This window comes from Leuresthes tenuis, unplaced genomic scaffold (genome assembly GCF_036924035.1).
Source record: "Leuresthes tenuis unplaced genomic scaffold, fLeuTen1.0.hap1 SCAF_12, whole genome shotgun sequence".
NCBI classification, from domain to species: domain Eukaryota; kingdom Metazoa; phylum Chordata; class Actinopteri; order Atheriniformes; family Atherinopsidae; genus Leuresthes; species Leuresthes tenuis.
Genome location: NW_027325366.1, coordinates 31,629,848 through 31,652,709, shown reverse-complemented (window position 1 = coordinate 31,652,709; position 22,862 = coordinate 31,629,848). Strand labels below are relative to the sequence as shown.

The following is a 22,862-nucleotide window of genomic DNA, read 5'->3' as shown; positions in this document are numbered from 1 at the left end:
TTTAGCTGCAGCGCTGCAGTCAAACGGATGATGTCATCACATATAACAACCGATTCCAGCCAGGCCAATAAAAAGCACTTTTATATGTATTTATAACTACTTCCACATCAGCTTTTAACTGAATAAACTTTTTAAATCAGCACTCAAGGATCAAACCTAACAAATATAAGTTAATATGTGTTAAAAGATCCCAGCTTTAAGCTTTAATTGTGTTCCAACCCTTTGTTATGAGTTACTCATGAGACTCGGAGCTGTGAGCAGGAGGATGATGAACTGGTCTCTGCTGCAGTCCAATAAGCACAGGTTTGACTCATCTGTCACTGGAGAAGGTGGATTCCTCCTCTTTTATTATGTCATTTATACACACAGCTGCATTAACGGACACTCGGAAACACTGGACTACTGGCCACAAACTGATTTAATCTGTCATTACATCAGAAAAACATTTTCTTTTCAAGTAAATCAGTAACAATGAATTTGTTTGCTGTGAGGCTAGAGAGCAAGAGATGAAAATTAGTGATAAATAGCTGCTGGAAAGCTGGGAAAGTGCAGTAAAAATAAAGAATCTTTGGACAAAACTCGCAGGGGTTTGAACTTGGTCATCAATAAAGCAAATGTAGAAAAAAAAAGCCGTGATTTCTAAGACAATTTTTGCTTCTTGATTCCAGTGCATCAACCATAAAGTCAGCATACAATAGAGACTCTTTAAAACAACAGTAATAACAACAATTCAACCCACATTCATCTGTTTTTCAGACCTGCTACAGGGATGCACCGCCTCAGATTAACATGATGATATGTGCTTAATTAATAAATAACCTCACAAAAGGGAAGCTCTGCAGACAGAAGTGAACATGCACAGCGTTGTTAAAGAGGTCGGACTGCTTCCATCACAGTACAAGTCCTTATCTGTCCACGCCATGGCCGCTCCGGAGCAGAAGTAGGACGGTAACCAAAATACTGCACAAATGCTTGTTCTGACAATCAGAGAACAGTTCAAAACAAAGACTTCTTCATTCTGATGACTGCACCACCGAAGGCTTTAAAGCAGGGAGCTCAAACTCCGGTTCTCCAGGGCTGCTGTCCTGCAGGTTTTAGATGTTTCCTGCTCCAACACCTGCTTCAGATCGATGCCTCATTAGCTGGTTTGTGCAGAATTTAACAGTCTTTTGAAGAGATTAATTTCATCTGAATCAGGTGTGTTGGAGCAGGGAAACGTCTAAAACCTGCAGGACAGCGGCCCTCGAGGACCGGAGTTTGAGTTTGCTTTAAATCCTTCCTTATTGGATGCAGAGAATATTTAAAGTATGACAGAATTTAGTTAAAACGGGGATCTGAAGCAGTAATCAACACTCCCAGGATAAACATCAGCTGAGACAGACCACACACACAGGTTTGGGTGCCTCTATCTGTGCACACAGTAAGTGCAAAGGACAGAAAAGTATCAACATCACAATAATTACACCATTTCTTTTCCTCTTTCCACAACCCTTTGGTCTGTTTCAGATAAAAAAACGTTTCATTTGCTCGTTTTAACAAGCTAAATCTTCCCTTTAGTCGTCAGTGGGCAGCAGGAGCAGCGAGGAAAGGGTTCAAACTTGGAAGTTAACATCAAGGATTTGTGTCACATTGCTTCTTTAAAATTATTAACACAGAATAAAACAGCCTGAGAGATGAGGACCAGAACAACAGATGTGTTAATGATTTGCACCACCTACAGGCAAATGAGGGAAATGCAACCTTCAGAGTTCACATCAGAGCCATCCAGCTTTTTTTTGTTGTTTTGCAGGTTTCATATTTAACATTTTTGGCATTATATACCTAAAAATGTTAAATGGGAGTCCTGTTTGTAGCATGTTGGCCAAGAGAAAAACAAACTAAAAGCTGGAAACAGTGAAAGAAGTAAACACTGACAGGTGGGAAATGTTCGGGTGCAGGCTCCCAGCTATAAATATGTGCTTATTATCAGTTAATATTAACATTACACCACAAGTTCAGGTGCCCCTCCACTAAGAAAAATGTTTTTAACCTCACTGAAATGTCTACAACAGGTTTTTTATGCTTTACATGACTTATTATGAGCTTTAGCAGAAGATTTCTGCTTTGACCCTCCAGAAAGACCACCTGAATCCCCAGAGAGGCTCGGTCAGGCTCTGCACTCCATGTAGACTGTTTTCAGGAGCCGATCCTGGCTATAAAACATTTAATGTGATATAATGCAGAGAAGATGCATGCATTTCTGATTCAGCTGAACAATTAGCAGGTGGTTTCAGTGTTAACTCCGTCTTTGCCTGCAGAGGGAAACATTAACACAGGCTGAACTGCTGCTGAGTCGGGATAAATTTGATCAGGAAGTGGTCAATAACTGCTTCAATGTGGGGAATGTGCAGCCAGCTAAGGGTTTGTCAGTGAACTAAGGTCCAGTTTAACGAAGGACAAAAAAACTAAATCCTAAGATTAGTTTATCCCCCGACTACAGAGCTGGAAGTGTATTAAAATGGCAAGGAATGCATGAAAATTAAGTAAATCAAGTGTGTCATTTACTTACAAAGTGAAATGCCTCAAAGGATTTCACAGTGCAGAGCGTTCTCCAAACACCACTAAGTCTCCAAGTTACCTCCAGTTAGCTTCACTGGCCTGCAGTGTCCCCACTGCGAATGTGGAGCAGCCGCTGCTTGTTGTTGAATATCTGTTAAATATTATCCAGATGACACCGATACCGTTGGAGATCCTTCACTCATTCGCTTCCAAGTGCAACTGCTGCCACGAAACCGTCAGAGTTTGCCAGAGATTCCTGCTGCTTGCCCCCAGACCTCAGGACACCACAGGAGTCATGTCCCACAGCTGCAGATAAACAGGCACACTGTTCAGAAATCACACTTCTCTGCTGATGCTCTGGACAAACGATCATATAACTTGGTTTAAAAAGCTATTGTTTTGAATAAGCATGTGAAAAACTGCCAATTTTCTGAATTAGTTACAGACTGGAAAGGTCCTCCGAAGACGTTTCTTCATGCGTTTTTGTAGTGAGGAAAAACTAAAGTTATATTAGGAATATTTGTGTTGAAATGTTGAGAAAATCTCCTGCTTACACACAATCAGTCAAATCTAATTCCCCTTTAAATGCTTTTGTTTCGGAGACGACCCGGAGAGAAATGTGTGGCTTGTGTGGTCTTCACCAGTTAATCTCCAACTTTGTCCGTCTGCAGTAAGTCTTCTGAGCTAAGATTCCACCTTCAGCTTCTTTCACACATACGTTTCTGACGGTGTCCACAGGAGAAAACTATGAAACACCCTTTAAAAGGTTTAAAAGGAAGCCTGGGTTTTGTCAGTTGGCCATTTTGGGTTTTTGGAGCAAGAGATGGCAGATCAGATCCCAAAGACAAAGTACATCCATCCATTTTCTATACTGACTTAATCTAGTTCAGGGAGGTGCTGGAGTCTCTCCCAGCTGCCATTGGGTGAAAGGCAGGTGCATCACATGGGTCACTAGGGCTGTAGTGATACTAATCTCACGATACGATACACGGCATTCAGAGACACAATACGATTTATTACGATTCAATGCGATACGATTTAATACACATCATTTTCTGAAAGATTTTAAAGGGTCAGCGTGATTTGACATGAATAGTCTCTGATTGGACTGTTGGTCTGACCTTTGAACCGGAACAACACCACCAGACAAACGGAAACAAACAAACATGTCACAATATTCTAATATTTCTCAACAATAGATCAGAAATTTTTTTTTTTTTTTTTTTTTAAATTGTGTCTTATTGGTGGTGCCTGAATATGGATAAAAACAACCAGATATTAAAACATTTTATGGCAAAACTACCCTTTTACTTTTGATAAAATTCGATAAAAATGCTTAGCTTTAGAATTTTCTGTAGAGATCTGTAATGAGGAGTGATTTCTTTTGTCTTTGTACCAGTAACCAGCAGCATCTTGGGGTGTAAGAAAGATGCTACCACAGCTTTTATACGATTGGATGTGACCTAATAACCTTTCAACTCATTTTCACCGGGCATCCTATTCGACGGCTGATTCTATGGCCGATTTACAAGTTCAGAATTTAACTTTGGAGACGATCTACTGATACGGATCGTCATGCTTTCAAATGGACACATTTCTTTAGTCTGTAGTAGGGCTGCAGTGATACACTAATCTCACGATACGATACACGGCATTCAGCCAACGATTCGATACGATTTAATACGATTCAATGCGATAAGATTTAATACACATCATTTTCTGGAAGATTTTAAAGGGACAGTGTGAATTTCACATGAATCGTCTCTAATTGGACTGTTGGTCTGACCTTTGAACCGGAACAACACCACCAGAAAAACAGAAACAAACATGTCACAAACGTGTCTTCAGCGTACGCCGACCCATGTTTATGTTAATATTACATCATCAACCTGCTTGTTTTACTTGCTAAATACTATAAACACAAATCCAAATTCTCTAATCACAAACCATCTTTTTAATTTTCGAGAAGGAGCTCAAACAATAAATTACAACAATCTTACACTCTATAAACAGAAAAGCCATCAAAACCACTGAGATATGCAACATTTTTATGAACTAATTTATCACTGTTTTGTATAATGTGACCCCCCCCCCTGGCATTGTTTTGTATTATGTTAAAGTTCTGTGTTTTCACTAATTGTAACGTCTGACTTTTCAATAAAGCTAAAAAAAATAATAATAAAATCGATACTTTATCGGGAAACAAAATATCGATAAAATCGCTCAGCCCAGTGGGTCACCTGTCCAAAGACAACATGCAAGTCCAAACCCGTCTGTTTTTGTTCAAATCTACAAAAGAACATTTACTTCTGCTGGGACTAAGAGGAAATCTCCAGGAAACAATCATCGCCAATCATTTACTCTCTTTGATGTCTGGTTTCTTTTGATTTTGATGAGATTTTTAGGTTTGAAAGGCTCTAAATGCAGGTGAAAATCTCCATAGATAGCAATAAAAACAAGCTTACAGCCTGTAAAAATAAACTGTTGGGTCTCTAAAGCTGAGCTTTTCAAAGTTTTGCATTATTGAGACGTACCAAAGGACCTGCATTTGCAAGCAGATTCATTTGCACGTCACTCCTGGCTCCAAAAACCCAAGATGACGAAGGCCAAACGACAAACTTTAAAATGGAAGTCTGCAAACTGACGGATGAAAACGTGGCGGCTTCATCCATCTTTTAAATGCAGTCTGAGGGGGAAACACTCACTTTTGGAGCCGGCCTCAAGTGGCCATTTGAGGAATTGCACTTTTCATGCCCAGATGTTCACTTACAGCAGCAACACATTCAGTTGCTTCAGGGCTGCAGTGCATGTGTGAAAACCAATGATCAGAAACAGGATAAAAGCTCTGTTTTCCAATGAGAGATTACACTTTCAGGTTTATTTACTCCTCTCCTTCCTCATGTGAGATTAAGGCTGGGCACATGGCTTCTGTCTGCACAAACTGGGAGACTTTGTGGACACTTTTGTGTCAACACACTCAACCTTTTTGGGTCAGCTGAAGCCTTAATACAGAGATATGTAATAAAAGTGTCCATGTTACTCTTCCGCTCCTCACCTTCTTTGTCTGGTATTTTGTTTTTCTGAATGAGACTGATCAGGTGCTCAGCTTCACAGGGACCCTGAGCACCCAGATCAGGGGTCGGGAACCTATGGCTCGCGAGCCAGGTGTGGCTCTTTTCATGATTGCATCTGGCTCGCAGATAAAACTAAATATTCTCACTTGTTTTAATCCATCCATCAATTTTTCTCTGCTCATGTCCTGTTCAGGGCTGCAGGAGCATTATTTTAATTGGATGATACTGGACTACGTTGGCAGCGTAAAACAGGTAAACGCCCCCTTTTGAATCAGTCTGCTCGCTCATTAGCTCAAAGCTAACCCTTCGACGAAGAAGATGGCGAAAAGAAAAAAAGATGACGAGTATCGTACATTTCAGGCCGAATGGACTGAAGAATTCTGCGGTGTGTCTAATTTGCAAAGACAAAATTACATCGATGAAACGGCACTTCGACACGCGCCATGCTACCTTTGCATCAAAATACCCGGCAGGAGATGGCAGAAAGAAAGCGTGCCAAGAGCTACTAAAATATATTATATGGCTCTCATTGAAATAAATTTCCAATTTTTTTTGCTTTCATGGCTCTCTTAGTCAAAAAGGTTCCCGACCCCTGACCCAGAGCATGATGAATCCATGAACTGCCTTTCACAATAGAGCTCTAGTTTGCATCAGGATACAGATGTGCTCAACAATCACAGCATAATGTGCTATTTCCAGGTACATGCTGCGATTTGTTGTCACTGTATTAAGGCCAAAGGGCAGTTATCATACATGACTTGACAGGATGCAATGCACTCAGGCAGGTTAATGCAGCTTTAATGATACTAAACAAGAAATAAAACAAATGAAAAAATGACCTAAGACCCACTGAATGTCACCGTGTTTGCGCCTTATCTGAGACTCATGAATACAACAGAGACTGCTTGTTCTCATCCAGACCTTGACAACCTTGTCGGTGCCCGAGGTGAGCAGGTTTCCAGTGGTGGGCTCGTAGTGCATGTAAACAACGTTGTGCTTGCTGTCGTGGAAGGTGGCTGTGGGTGCTCGACTGGAAGAAACAAAGGGAGGCCGACGGTTTTAGTTTGGAAGCACCAAGAAAGCTGAGAGCACAAAGGGTCAGTATGCAACCACAACAGAGGCTGATTGTTACTCACTCCTCGTCAGTGATGGACTCATGGCAGCTGTCACACACGCGCACCTCAAACTCGAAGCCCATGAGGGGGATGGTTGAGCGTTTGGAGGAACATTTGCCGCACACCGCCTGGCCACACTTCCTGCAGTGATGCTGAGTAAAATGCGACAGTCATCATAAGCAGCAGCTCCATTTCTCACAGGCAGAGTCTTGGTTTTTTTTTTAAATGTAAATGTAAATGTAATTTATTTCTACAGCCCTTTAACAACAATCCATTTCGGTACCAAAGTGCTTTACAGCAGATAATAAATAAAGAAAAGAATAAGTACAAAACAATAAACGCAATAAAATAAAATACAGCAAAATTGAATAAGATAATATAAAAGAGTCACCATACTACTGGGTATTAAAAGCCATCTGAAATAAATATGTTTTTAGCCTAGATTTAAAGAGGCCCAGGTCAGAAATAAGACGCATCAAAGTCAAATCCAAGTCCTAAACTCTGTGTTTAAAGGGGAACTCCGGTATGTTTAAACATAGACTTTATTTGGACTGAAGACAAGTTTCGGTGCAATCTGTTGGTTTCCTTAGCTAGGATATTATCTTTGAATTGGCTCTATATGAATTAATTGGATTATGATTACAATTAAATGAATTCCAATTGGCTTGAATTGGACTATATTACTTAAGTGCCTTGAGATGACAATTGTTGTAATCTGGCGCTATATAAATAAAATTGAATTGAATTGAATTGAATTGAATTTCTGGCATGAAATACGTTCATCTACTCACAGAGAACAGTTTGGTGAAAGTCGGCGTCCTTCGGAAGATATTTAGATAACTGGAGATCCATATAACGGAGTGAACGGGGCTTAGAGGATGCAGCCTCTAAATAAGGCATTATCTGTCTTTATTTCACCAATACTTTAAGAAGAATGAATGAACAAACGTGTGCTATAGCTCTGTTAGCTCATAGCTGCTGTGTTGTTGTTATGGCGGCTATTGGGGGGCTTATAGAGGGCTTTCTACACACTTGATGATGTCATTGCCGCCCGCCGCTGCAGCACAGCTCATTCACTCCGGTAAGAACGTCCATCTTACTCAAAGTTGTCGTCCAGGTCGTCAAAATCTGATAAATATCCTGCCATGTTGCACAAAACTATCAGCAGCAAACTGTGTATTTCATGCCAGAAATAAGGTCTAGGTTTAAAAATACCCCTTTAAGGAGTTAAACCGGTCACTAATTAACTAAATTCTTACTAAAATCTTAAAAACAGTAAATTCACAAACAGAGAATAAAAGGTACATTTGCATTTCTTATTGTGTAACTAAAGTAAACAGATCAGGGGACACAGTTAAGTTATTCCTTTGACACAGCTGCAGTCATTTGTCACTTCAGAGCTGAATGTTTTGCATGTTTCCATCAGTTTTTGGCAGACTGCATTTACATTTAAATGGGATTATCTCATGGATCGTCACACATTTACAGCTAACCTGTGCTGTGCGATTCCACTTCAGTCCGGCTGAAACATCTGCCTGATACAACTTTAAACAGGTGAGTTTTCACTGTGTGGCACAGCAGCTGGACGGAGGTGAGCATGTGGCAACAGGAGTGAATGATGCAAATATTATGGAAACGCATTCAAACGCAGCATGTTTGAGGACTGAGGAGAATCTGGGCTGTAGGAAACCATCAAGAAGGAGGAATCTAACCAACTTTTGCAGAATAAATTCTCAAATATGTTCAAAATGGATAAAATATTTCTGTCTCTGCTGTCACCACCTAAAACTGATCTGGTAAAACTCTGATTTATGAGTCTTAATTTTCATGTTGTCACTGAATTTATGCATTCACAGCTGGGACTGCGAATATTTTGTGTAAAATCACAACCTTTGTGGGGGGGGGGGGGGGGGGGGGGGGGTGAAACGGTGCTGTGTTTGGTTGCTTTAACCAGGAGTTGGATACACAACATGCACATTGCTTAGCTGTTTCTGAGATTGAAGCAATGAAAGAATGACATCATCTCTGCTTGCCATGTATGAGGCAGAGGGTTAGGGGTTAGGGTCAAGTCTTTTCAGATTACTGACTTGACATTTTTTAATTATTTGTGAAATTTACACTACAGGAAAGATTTAGTGTAAAAAAAAAAAAATGCAATTTTGTTACGGTAATGAACATAACTAAAATTACTGTATCAATAAAAACATTTCTGAATGTTTACCCTATGTGACTATTCTGAACTATTAATAGAACATGCATGAAAAAAAATAAAAGGTCTACCTTTCATACATGTTCAGTTGAAAATGTGTTACGGTAATGAATTTATTTGGTCAACGACTCAATAAAACATTCCAAAAATGTATTAAAGAACGTGTGTTGATCACTAATTTTAATTGAGCCAGTTAATTGAGACCCTGCTTAATACTAATAAGAGAAAAACATAGCTAGGACAGTTTCGTGAGAATCACCCAGATGTGAGAGAGAAATAATGAGAATTATTTTTGCTGCAAAGCTTTGTCAGGGTGTCCTGGAGCAACAGAACACCTGATCTGCCACAGCAGAGAGGCTGGCGTCACAGCATTTCACGTGAAGTACCTGTCGTAGGCCGATCTTCTTGCTGTCCCACATCTGTTTGAAGTTCCAGAAGAAAGGCTGTTCACACTTCTGACAGGAGTCACTGTCCAGCCATTCTGGGGTCTGTGAACACGAACCTCAAAGTCAAACGCTTCTTTCCTTCTTTAAAATGACAAATTTAAAAACAAAACCATAGAGAAAAACGTTTAGAACTACTTTAAGAATAATTTTCAGACCAAAATATATCGAACGCAAAGCCTAGTTTTAGTTATGGAGCGACTAAACAATTTGTTCATCAATAACTCAAACAGAACTAAAACCAGTGAAGTTTGGACAGGTCCAGGGAGGCCATTTTCCCTTTGCATCCTCCAGTTCTGTATTCATTACACAAACATTTGGGTTGCACAACACAAAACGTCTGCAGTGACTCCCAAAAACAGAGCAAATCAGTGTAAATGTTTCAATTTGGTCATTTTTCTAAGGCAGTCCTCTCTTCAAACCAGTTTACTGCATATTCTGTCACATTTTCAGGACGCCGGGGGGGTTGTGCACGGAAGGCAAGCAAAAGCCGACCCCATCCCCAATACTTAACAGTAATAATTAGCCCACTCGATGGATTAGCCTTTGACGAGCAGCTAGCTAGCTAACTGTTGCGAGAATGAGCCAAACGGGGGGAACAAGGAGATCAACTAAACTGGATAAATATTGTGAAGAGTGTAGCTGAAATGTGGCACAACCTGAGACCTGTGAACACCAACTTAGAGAAGCCGATCAGAGCTCTGTGGATACTTTATGGACTTACAACACATTTATTTTGTAAAGAGCCAACAGCACATCTACTCAGAGAACAGAAGCTTTAGGAATATTTCCGGTTAGAGGATCGATTCTGTGCACAGCCGCCGTGACATTGTGTTGAAAAGCACTGCCAACAACATCCTGATGTTTCAGCTGGTAGTTTTACAAACTTAAATCTGGAGCTAACAGATGCACCAACATAACGCTGCGACTGCTGGCACGCTCATGCTAACAGATTGCTAACAGTGCTAGTGAATTATTCCAAAGCTGGAGGGTGACCAAAACAGTTCATATCTGCAGTGGTCATTTGTGATTTCATATCTGAGCAGTTTGCCTCACTTAAAATGAGCAAAAACCAGTTAGTGTGATTCAGATGAGTTGATCTGAGATGCGATTATCAGGATGTTCACCAAAAACAAAGAACAACGCTCTTTTTCTTATGATTTTAAGACCTAATTTTGTCTATTTAAGTGGTTAATAACACATTCAACAAACCCATAATGTGGATTTATTTCTACTTTGCTTTAAGTTGCAGTTTGTGAGGAATAAGTGACCTTAGTTTTGCTTCATGAAACCAGTTAGCATCAGTTAGCATTTGCTGCTGAACCAGTTTCCCAGTGCAAAGTTTATGCATACCAGCCATGAGCGATTCTTCACTGAACGACAGCAGCCAGCTGATGTCTTTTCAAAGCTTGCCTTGTGGGATTTCAGCTTCAACAGAAGCAATAATTGAGATTATGGAGTTAAGGTGAAAGTTTGGGCCAAATGCTGTGGCACAACAGAATGATGCTGAGGCAGAACTGAATTGGCTCTGATTAGATAAAGAAGCAATTACGAACCAACTAACTGTGAAGACTAGCAGAGCGGAGAAGGAGAGGCCGAAACCAGACTGCAAGTGTGTTTGAAAGACAGAAAATCAAAGAAAGCTCTGCTAATCAGGTGACCTCTCAACGATCCACTCCCTTAGAAAACCAGAAACTCATTTTAACTTTATCTTTACTGTTTCTCTCCACACCCCCTGCGTTTTTCCAGATTTTCCCCGCCACAGCTACCAGTTTGTGTTGGGCTGATGCCGGTTCTCCCTCACTCAGTGAACAAGCTGCCGTCTCATCTGCTCTCTCTCACCTCTTGTCTCGTTACATCCATGTTCCAGATGACGATGCTTCCATCTGAGCTGCAGGAGATGAGCTGGCGAGTGTGTGAGGCGTAGCACAAACCCTGAATCCTGTCACTGCGAGAGCACAAAAGCACATTTTTAACCGTCCTACTGGGGTTCTCTAATAAATAACAACATCATTGCTTAGTTTTATCACTTGATTTGTTGCTTTTGAACAATAGAGCTTTAGACTTCTTTTGGATACTGGGTTGTATTGTTGCTGCCAAACACACAGTTTTGACTGTGCCCACGCACAGTTAAACTGAGGTATAAGCTCGGTAATTTAAAGGGAAAACAGTTAAATCCATCAACATACAGCAGGCAAGGATGTAATCAACAACTTGCTCGTCCGTTCAGATGAAACAAAGTGACCCTTACTTGTGTCCTTGCAGTTCAATCGCCGTGCCTTTGCGCCCTCCGATGTCCCACATGATGATGGAGTGGTCTGAGCTGCCGGAGAACAGCACCCTCTGGACCGGGTCCCAACACAGCGCCGTCACATTACCTGGAAAAGAGACAAATATGTGCACGAATCACACTGATTCAAAGTCACACTTGTGACTAATGTAAAAACACAAGTTAAGCAGAATACCTCAACTTATCCACCATGTTAGACCCGTTTAATTTAGCTCCTGTTGTCTTCAAATGTCTTCCTAGCCTTTACCCCGCAGAACCAAACTAGAAAGGCATTTTTCACTGCCTCCTGTATTGAAGCAGATTCCACAGTGAAAGTTGTGGAAGATTTAAGATGACCGGAGATGCACGGCTGTTAGAATCACTTCTAAAGTGGCTCAACAGTTCCTCACCCTGCCTGAGGACAACAGATGTCAGCAGAGGTGGATCAGCCTCAAGCATTATATGAGTTTTTAGTGGCTAATGTTTGAGGCCAATCTAAATACAGAATAATGAAAACAAACACATTTAATCTTCCCTCCAAGGATAAGATGTTACCCGGTTCTGTAAAAGTGGGCTAAAAGTGTCGCAGTTGGCTTATTTTCAGATAAAGTCAAGTTTTTGATCAGTAATTACTAACAAAAACTGTATTTTTTTGTGTGATTTGCTTTCAGTAGCAGCTTCTCTTTTTCACATGAGAGGAAAAAACAGTGACAGGTGGCTGAAAACAGCTGAACTAATCAGAATTTCAATGTTGGCAGAACTTAGTACTATCTAACATTCTTTCAAAATGGATCAAGTATCCGGTTCTCTTGAAGTTATTGGGACTGAGCTCCAATTTTGTGCAGCTTTTACGCCGAAGTGGGGTGATACAATCTCCTCTGTTTAAGTCGATATGCATGTTCTTATGTTGACAAAATGTCTGACAGAGGGAGCAGTAATTCCACATAAAATCTTATAGATAAGACATATCAAGAGTTTTAGGAGTCTGCTTATATAAAGGCTGTATCGGTTTTAAAGTAGTGGCACTGGCTTGTGAAGAGGACCATCGAGTGCATGTACATCTGAGCTGCCTCTTGACATATAATCTATAATGAACCTAAAATATGAGCTTCTCCCCTGATACTCTGGATGTATTTGGCTTATTTAAACACATACATACCGTTTCAGACACATTTGGCTGCAAACAGCACTGCTGTAACCAAGCTGTAACATGAACCATGGAGTTTGTAAGGTCATTAGCAGCTGGTGTTAGACTACCACCGGGTACATAAATTACAGTGTCATCAACATACATCTGGATGTTGTAAACAGAAAAAGATCCAGATGGGAGATCATTATCATATAATGGAAATATTAATGGGCCAAGGATTGATCCTTGTGGGACACCTGTAGACAAAGTGCATGGCACCGATTCATGATTCTGTGCACAAACACACTGAGATTGATTGGATAAACATGAGTCTATCCATTTAAGAGTATGAAATAACGCTTTATTCAGGTCAAGAGACACAAAAACACCACATCTGTCCACTAAAGGCCAGTCTGGCCGTCTCAGATGAATATGCTCTAAAGTCAAATTGTTTTTGGTGAAAAAATAGCAAGTATTCGACGTTGTGCACAGAATATTGATTGGCTCGGAAACATTCCCTGAACAGATTAATCATTTTAGTGATGGGATTCGTTATTGTTGCCTGAACAACATAACCACGTGGATGGTTTGAAGGGTCTAATCAAAGCTCAAAGCCTGTAATAACTGGACAAATATCCATGTTTCAGGTCAGAAACATTGTGCAATGGCAGCTACAGAATCAACAAAATAGTTAATAAAAACTTGCACGACTTCAGCTGAATTATTTATTAAGTTTTCTTTGCTTTTTGATGCTCGTTTATCCTCGCAAATTAAGTTTTGACCAGTCATATGAAAGCTTTCGGATGTCGGGTTAATCAGTTATTTATATTTATCATGATGCAGCATAATAAATAACTAAAATACAAGGGATTTGATCGATTCACTGCTTGTGTGTACAGTGTGTGAGTAAAGTTTACCGGTGTGTCCTTTGAAGGTGGTAACCAGGCTGCAGCTGTCCTGCTCCAGCTTCAGGATGGTCACCTGACCAGACTGGTCCCCGACAAAGGCGTGCCTGGTCTCCACATCAAACCTGGTTTAGGATTAAGGTCAAAGAAGAAGAACCTATCTCCTGCTGAAAAGCTGCTGCTGCATTCATTCAAAGCAGTCACGTAAAATCACACATGCTTGTCCAGAGCGAGAACAACTGCATGTAACATAAGAGTGAGATCTTTGCAGAGGCAGAAATGGAAATACAGCGTGAGAGCGGACGACTTTCAGCTGACTGCAGAGCTGTCTTCTGACCTGGATAAGTCACTACAGACCAAAATCATTACAACATGTCTGCACTGAGGGAGAAGAAAAACAACAAACCTTCTATCCCATCCCATCTAAATCATCCTTTCAAAAACCAAAACAGAGCTGATTTGATTTTTTTTCTCTCTGGAAACCCGAAAGGACGTAAATTAATATCAAGTGACTCACAAGTGAAAACATTTAAAGATCCAGATCAGAAGGTCCCGTCTCTAGAGAAAGGTCAAGCAGTTTTAACAGGAACACCAACATCAGATGCAGATTTCCTGTTGTGTTTCAGTAAATTACAAGAAATGTCAAAGGCTGCTACAAAGGAAGCTTTTCTGATTCAAACGTACGACCACAACGAGGATGAGCCCCAGAGCAGCATCTTTTCTCTTCCGTTTGTGGTTTCGATTGACCTTATTGCTTAAAAAAGAACTCAAGTCAGATAGAAACTCTGTCCTGTTGTTTCCTAACAAATCTGTTCATTTCCTCCTGAGCTCTTAGGCCATTTTCACACATGAACCGTCGAGATTTTTAGGATCATTTGGGGAAAATTTGGTCGTCTCCATTTCCACAGCTGCTGTTTTTCTGCTGAAGTCAAATTTATTTGTAGCACATTTCATGTACAAAACCATTCAAAGTGCTTTAAATAAAATAAAAGCATTGCAGTGGGGAGCAGAAAAAGCATTAAAAATATGTAAAAGAATATAAATAGAAAGAGATAAAATTAATTAAAATGAATAAAAACAAGCAACAGTCTGGATAAGTTAACAGATATCCTGCAGATTTCATGCATAAACACATGAGAAAAGAGATGTTTTTAACCTGGATTTAAAAATGTCTACATTTGGTGACAGTTTAATCTCCTCTGGCAGTTTGTTCCACTTGTTTGCAGCATAAATAAACAGCTAAATGCTGCTTCTCCAGGTTTAGTCTGGACTCTGGACTGGACCAGCTGACCTCAGTCCTTGGATCTCAGAGCTCTGCTGGGTTTTATATTCTCTGAAAATGTCACAGATGTAAACCATCAGCAGGCTTTTAAAATCTATTCTGTGACTGACTGGAAACCAGAGTAAAGACTTTAAAGCTGGTGTGATGTGTTCAGGTCTCTTAGTCCTGGTTAAAACTCCAGCAGCAGCGTTCTGGATGAGCTGCAGATGTTTGATGCTCTTTTTGGGAAGTCCAGTTAATAGACCGTTACAGTAATCGAGTTTACTTGAGATGAATGCATGAAGAAGCAACTCTCACACCTGGAAATGTGAGAAATTAGCTACGTGTGAGTTTTCTGTCTGGAAAGAATCCATTAAAAAAATATCTATAGTGATAATCTGACTAAAACTTTGAAGTCTCGCTGAAATCAGGCATAACAAACACTAACCCTGCATATTCAGGCTTAACTATATTCAAATAGGCCTCTCATGGCCACTCATGCTCCAAACATTCATGTTTTTTCCTTTGTTATAATTCAGCGAAGCATTGTTGCCTCACAGCAAGAAGGTTCCTGGTTTGAATCCCCGCCGGGGCCTTTCTGGGTGGAGTTTGGTTTCCTCCCGCCGTCCAAAAACATGCATGTTAGGCTTGTGTGAACCGACTGATTGGCTCATAAATGGCTTGGATTGGACATTTGATGGAATTTGGCTTTATACAAATAAACTGAATTTAATTTTAACACTCACTCAGTAAAGGATTTTTACCACCTTTATGTAGAGCAGCATTATCATCTGCACTCACTGAACAAATATCTGAGTCTCCACTCGCAGTGATTTTGGTGCCATGCTAACTGCTATTAGCATGCTAAGACCAGCAGGATAGCATCACTCTGATGACCTCACAGCAGGCTCATTGGTATGGATCAGTGTCGCTGCAGAGCACTCACAGCCTTTCATCTGCCCAGTACAGAAACCTACTCAGACTGTTTCCTTGACAACAACATGACTGATGCCTATTGTTAGTCCTTCCCATTAGCACAAACTCACTGGAAGCTAATTTCAGTAGCACTCTGTTAAGTTGCAGTGGCCTTAAAATAGACAGGGAAGTCATGATAAAAGCAACAAAGACGGCTCGTCACCTCTTATTCACTACCACTCCTCTCTGTGTAGAAGTGGTCGTGTTAACCAGGCTCACTCTGAGGCCCAGGTCACCTGCAAATCAAGAAGGCAAAGCAGGAGGGGGGCGAATTAAAGGATACTGTAGTCCTGAAACCCATGCTGCGGTGTGGTACGTCCCCAGCTGCTGGCCGCTCTCTGAACAGTGCCAGGTGAAGTTTTTGTCCTGGCCTGTGCTCAGCAGCCACTCCATCTCCAACACAAACAGCACTACTGTCACTCTGCCCTGATGGGCTGCGAACACGGAAACACGAGAAAGGAAAGCTCATGAGATGCACTTTCACACTCACTCCGATCACAGCGTGAGGGTCTGCTCAGAGGCATGAAGGTGCAATACGCTTCAAAGCTGTGCATTAGCAATTAACAGGAGATCATTCACACAAAAGAATCAGATGTCATCGGATCTGAGAGCAGGAGGAGGAAGTCACAACTTCAAGTAAAGGCCGAGCACATTCGCCTTTTTAAGGGAAGATCTGATCAGCAGCTATACAGGAAGTTGCATTTTGAGATACTAAAACTTTACAAAACTAACGCTTAAATGTGACAAAACAACAAGTGGAACAAGCCTTCGCTTACAGTTAGAGGAAATTATCATGAAAGGTCAAACGCTGGCGTTATTCTGCATTACTCAAAGGATGCTTTTAGCCGCCCTGCTCCTTTAGTGAGCTCCATGTGCTTTTTTTATATATAAAAGAACGTCAAGGGTACACAGCCTCCCACAGCCAGAGCAAACACACTCTGAACTGCCTGAAATACCTCATTAACCGTCCAGACTTTCGATTCATTGTTTGTCTTTGTCACTTTGCAAAAAGCTTTCATAATTCCCTCCCACCACTCTGGCACTCAGGAGCATGGCACGCCAGATGTTCTGTTGCTGGCTGCCACAGCAAACAAGAGTCTTCAAAGCACACGAGGAACTAACAGCAACCCAGTGGTTATTCATACTCTGGTGAGCAAGTTCTTGTATGTGGGTTTTCTTTTGGCAGCAGACAGTTATAAGTTGCAGTACAGTACATAATCAATGTTGCCTCCATTTTGTCTTGCAGTCAAGTAGAAACAGGAGCTAAAATGTACATTCTGAACAAAACAGCTGTGATAATAAACCCTAAAATAATGAGCCATCCACGCGTTGTTTTGTACACCCTAACAATAAAATGATGCAACAGACTGATCGATACGGATAGATCTGTGGTGCGCTTCACCCCTTATTTTGCAGCCAGTTACTCCACAGATGGAAGTAACTTATGAACACAGCCTGTGAGCAAACATCCCTCAGGCAGGATAGTTTTGAAAGCCTAAAGCAAACAGAGCAAAGCCGACTCTTTCAGCAGGAAAATGGCCTGAGATTTCCCCGCTTTACACTATATATTACACAACAGCAACAATAGTAGCAGCACAAAGCCAGTCAGGCGACGGATGTAATCTTAAAGATAAGTTAACTGGAAATACAGTAAAAGAGTTATTCATTGGTGTGGCTCTCATGCACAGACACTTCCTGTCTCACCCTGATAAGTGAGTGCCGGGGTCATCTTGTTGTAGTCTTCTGACAGGATGAACTCCTGAAAGACAGGAAACAGACACCAAACACGTCTATAAATGCTGCTGTGCGGACATTTAACCCGTGTTTAAAATGGCATTAATCCAAAGAGACTTTTCAGAGAGTTTTCAGGTGCAAAAAAACCCAAAAAAGTCTCATAGAAAAATACTAGTTAATAAAAACAGGACAGAAATGAGTTGAGTAAAGAACCTTTTAACAGACCAATAAACTAAACAAGAGCAGCACTTGTGCAGAAGCCACCACCCTTTTTCAAACATTGAGGGAACTTTTGGCTTTGAGGTTGTTGTCAGACTCGGATCTAAAGTGTACATTTAAAGTTGGACTTTCTGCTGTCTTGTTCCAAAACAAATGACTCCCGCTGCGAACTTTAAAGAGCTAAACAAAAAAGGACCGGAGCAGAAGTGTTTGTCTTTATTAAAAGAAACAAAAGCAGCAGTCTAAATGTTCACTGCAGAGCAGTGATTATTTTGTTTATCTGCAGCTTTGGGAGGGCCTAAAAGTCTTGGGAAATTAATCTGTCTGACCTGTAACGTAGTAAAAAACAGATAAAAAGATCCTTCAGGGATGAAAAAACATAAAAAATCTAATTGTAATGAGAAACGAGGGGTGAACTGAAGATTCATAGTCTGTAGAGCTTGTGTTGGGGTAGATTTGACCAGCTGTGGCCACGATTTCCTCAGAAAATAACATCAAAATGTTTTGTTTACCTATATCTATCACTTCGTTTCATTCCACATATCAAACGTCATGCTATCAACAAAAAGGGAATAGGAATAGGGTCTAAGGGAATGACTTGCATCTCGCAGGTTATTAGTCCTGAAACAAGACAACCAGCAGCTGACTGATGGCTCAGATGATGGAGGAAATAAAGGCTTTAAGTGGACTTACACAGATGCTTCCAGTGTCCATCCCCACAGACAGCCTCCTGGTTTCTGGGTTAAAGGACATGCAGGAGCACGACGCTGCAGACAAACAGACAAACAGGAACAGTGAGCACTTTGTCTCCATCTGTGCTAAAACTCACAGACACGTGGGAAAGGACAGCTGAGACGTTTGGCAGCACCAACAACAGATAAACTGTGGTGGAGTCTAAATTCTTAACCACAGAAATAAAGCAAACGTTAAGATAAGATTCATTCATCCAATCATTTGGTCTTTTCTTTACTTTTCCTGCTTTCGTTTGCCTCTCGCAGTGTTATGAATTTAACTGAAGTTCATTCAGTCATGTGATGAAAACTAAGAAAAACATGGACAAAAAAACATGACACGGCTGTAAAAATCTACAATGATCAGTGGTCAACAGCAAAAATCTGACCAAACCTTAAGCTTTACTGAAGAATTGCAGCTAAGATACACTGATCTCCTGTGGTAGTCTTTTTCATTGTGCTGCAAGGCTTCAAAGCCACCGTAAAGTTGATTTAACACCCGGATAAACAGAGTCAACAAAAAGAAAACTTAAAGGGGAACTCCGGTATTTTTAAACCTGGACCTTATTTCAAATGAAATATGTTCATTTGCTTACCGAGAACAGTTTGGCGAAAGTCAGCATCCTTCAGAAGATATTTAGTATAGCTCTGTTAGCTCATAGCTGCTGTTATGTGGCTACTTGCAGCTATAGGAGAGCTAACGGAGGGATTTCTACACAGGCACTCTACTGGGACCACTTCATCCACAGCATGGCTGCAGCACAGCTCATTCACTCCGGTAAGAACGTCCATCTTACTCAAAGTCGTCGTTCACATCGTCTAAATCTGATAAATATCCTGCAATGTTGCACAAAACTATCAGCAGCAAACTCTGTGTGAAGTTAGCCGACTGTCACAGAGCACGGAGTGAATGAGCTGTGCTCCAGGGGGGCGTGTCGATGACATCATCCCAGCAGACAAGTGTGTAGAAAGCCCTCTATAAGCCCCCCGATAGCCGCCAATAACAACAACACAGCAGCTATGAGCTAACAGAGCTATAGCACACGTTCATTCATTCATTCTTCTTAAAGTATTGGTGAAATAAAGACAGATAATGCCTTATTTAGAGGCTGCATCCTCTAAGCCCCGTTCACTCCGTTATATGGATCTCCAGTTATCTAAATATCTTCTGAAGGACGCCGACTTTCACCAAACTGTTCTCGGTGAGTAGATGAAGGTATTTCATGCCAGAAATAAGGTTTAAAAACACCGGAGTTCCCCTTTAACTGATTAGAATATGAAATGTCAGAAGCATCAAGTGAAAAATAAGAATGAATCTTCGTCACCAAGCAGCCGAGCATTTATTACCCAAGCACAAAAGCCCAAGAATACTGCCTCTGTTGTTGTTTTTAAGCTTTCTTTCTTTCAAGAACTCAGAATCCCTCCACAGATGATTTCACATGCAAAACTAGTTCCAAAATGAACACGCTGTAGATGATGTCAGTGACGTTTATACTGAACATTAAACAAGTTAAACAGAAGTCTGCTGTTGCAGTTTCCTGGAAAATAAATGAATGTGGTCCCACCTGACTGCCTTTGAAAGTTTCCATAGAGCAACAAAAGCTGAACCAGCACCACACAGATGCATCAACATCTTGTGACACATAATGATCAAGGCACCTCATCAAAACTCCATATTCAGGACTCAGTTAATACCACCAGGATTTCAGCACATTTTACCTGCCCGATTACCGTCTAATCAGAGCATAAATCAACTTTTACACGTGCCGCTTCTGCTAGCGTTAGCAGCAGATCTTGCTGATCATAGCATGGGATTTCCTTCGGTTGCACAACCGGAGGAAAGCGGGGGACAAACCGCCACCGACTGACGGAAAGCAGCACAGATAGATCAGCCGGTCCCACGTTAGGAGCATCTGCTCTGCAACGATTTACGGTTAGTTGGAGGACAGAAAAGGCTGAAACACTTACATGACATTGTGTGGTAGACACTGGGCCAGTACTGACCGCTGTCCCTCTTCAGCCATACCCGAATCGTCCTGTGGAGTGAAACCATTACATTTAAGTACATTTTTTATCACTGTGGGCTGTAAAAAAAGAAGGAAATGAATCTCCTCTCTGAGCCTTTATCTGCTGAGGTGGTAGGAATACAGGGTGGTGCACAGCTGGAGCCATCAGAAGCTCCCACTGCCAGTTCAGCTGTTTGGAGGAGTCGAGTCTCCTCAGATGGGGATAAAAGAGACCAACAAGTCTAAGAATAATGGCCATTTCTGTCTAATATGCTGCTGGGCTGCAGACTTTAGCTGCCTTTAACTCCTTTAAGTCTTGTATCCAACACAAGCCGCCTGTTCATTTAACATTTCTATGATATGTGCAAAAATCTAATTATTAATTAGAATAAAACCCTGCGAAGTAGAAAGAAATAGAACGCCATTTAATATCTGGTTCAAATCTGACAAGAAATTTAAGAAATGGGTGATGAAAAATTATGAAATAAAAGATAAAAGACCATTAAGGTCAAACAGGTGACGACACTTCCTTCGACTTAGAGAACAAGATGAATGGATTGGGTTGGTTACACACACACATGGAGTCAGCCAAGAGTATTTCAGGGAGGTAATAAATAAAGAAGGCAGTTTATATACATGTCTGAATGGGTGCTTAAAATAATGAGGTCATAGCCAGCTGTGCTTTTATTGAAGATAACTCCATTGGTTTGAGATCAAATGAATAACAGCTTGACTTGCTGACCCGACCGGGCACGTAAAGCAGTAAATGTGTCAGCTGACGCTTTAAAAAAGAGGGAACCCATGAACCGCTTCTGCACATTTCAAATGACCATTCATTCGAGGGTTGTGAGCTCAGTGGATACTCAAAATGTGTGCAGGTCGAGGTAGAAGATGGGTGTAAACGGAGACGTCGTGCAGCGCTCAGCTTACCTGTCTTCAGACACGCTGATAACGCCGTCTTCTTTAGGGATGATAGCCGCCGTGCTCACAACCTCCTGGAAAGCCTCGATTTTGCTCAGCAGGCATGGCTTCCGAGCCTGCGGCTGAGGCTGGATTTCGGCCGCCATGAGATGGTGCTGCACAAACCTCCGTCTACGGTTCTGGTTCCGAGAAACATAACCCACCGCGGTCCGACGGCAGAGCCTCGGTGTGAGGCTGTCACTGTGTTGTGACTGCGGTCAGAGGTGCAGGCAGTCAGCTGACTACACATGCACTCACATAACGCCCTCAGTCACACGCAAACACACGGAACTTCCGGGGATCAGAATACAACTTCCGCTTGTAGCTTTTCAAAACAAAAGCATGGGATTGAACCACGTAAAAATATGCTTTTGTTTTGTTTTTTTGCTTCATTTTTGTTTAATTTTTGTTTACAATATATATATAGATAGATATATATCTAGATCTAGATATCTAGATATATATATATATGTTTATCAAGGCAGTTATATATATTTTAATCGATAAGACTATTTTAAAAGGGGAACTTGATAGCTACATAGTTAGGTTATAAAGTACAAAACTACTGCAAAATACTCAGACTACTCATGGATTTATAAGCTGAAATGATTGGCTTTCTTAGAGTGCAGTGATACCAGCAAAGACTTTATATATAACTACAGTATATGCATACATATATACCAGCCAACCCTTTGAGCCATACTAAAAACTAACAGACACAGTATGGCTCAAACTCTAACAAAAAAGCAACGCTTTCATTTCCCATAATGGTGGGGTGCAGAATGTCCACGGGTATGTGGAGCATTCCCATTTGTAAACCCCTACAGACCACGTTTGGCATCTGGTTTTTCACTGTAACCATGTCAAGGGAACGCAGTTTTGTATGTAAGGATTTATTGTTGTATAAATGCATCGCAGTGGGTCGCAAGCCACTGACAATAGTACTTTTCAGGCTGCCAGTGAGGGAAAACTCTCCAGCACCCTATTTCCAACTGCAGACTAACTGAAATTGAGAATCCCACCACCACCTATTAACAGATGTTTTAACATTTGGTGCAATATTTAAAATAATAGTCATATTTCTTTAAGGATTAGCAGGCATTTATCGTGTTTATATTTCCTGCACAGAAAATAAGACACATTTCAAGCATCTATTAGGATGGTAATCTGTTTATTTATAACACTTTAAACCTTGTAATCATTAAAGTAACTGCAAACCTTTTTATCAAAGCCAAGCACACTGTATGATAGTCTTTATTCATGCAGGAGAACCAAAATAAATCTCTGGTGTGCT

At 41.0% G+C, this 22,862-nt stretch overlaps 1 protein-coding gene across 1 annotated transcript; it reads right to left on the bottom strand.

Annotated features, from left to right (window-relative positions):
* Positions 1 to 292: 292 nt before the first annotated feature.
* wdfy2 (WD repeat and FYVE domain containing 2) lies at positions 293 to 21,860 on the bottom strand. The gene is made up of 12 exons (XM_072397503.1): positions 21,539 to 21,860; positions 20,571 to 20,638; positions 18,565 to 18,638; positions 17,623 to 17,677; positions 16,202 to 16,352; positions 13,695 to 13,807; positions 11,631 to 11,757; positions 11,222 to 11,327; positions 9,323 to 9,424; positions 6,749 to 6,879; positions 6,534 to 6,642; positions 293 to 2,844 (listed from the first exon to the last, which is right to left on the bottom strand). The coding sequence occupies exons 1-12, from the start codon at positions 21,673 to 21,675 to the stop codon at positions 2,815 to 2,817; spliced, it is 1,203 nt and encodes a 400-aa protein (XP_072253604.1). The 5' UTR covers positions 21,676 to 21,860; the 3' UTR covers positions 293 to 2,814.
* Between the last annotated feature and the right edge of the window lie 1,002 nt (positions 21,861 to 22,862).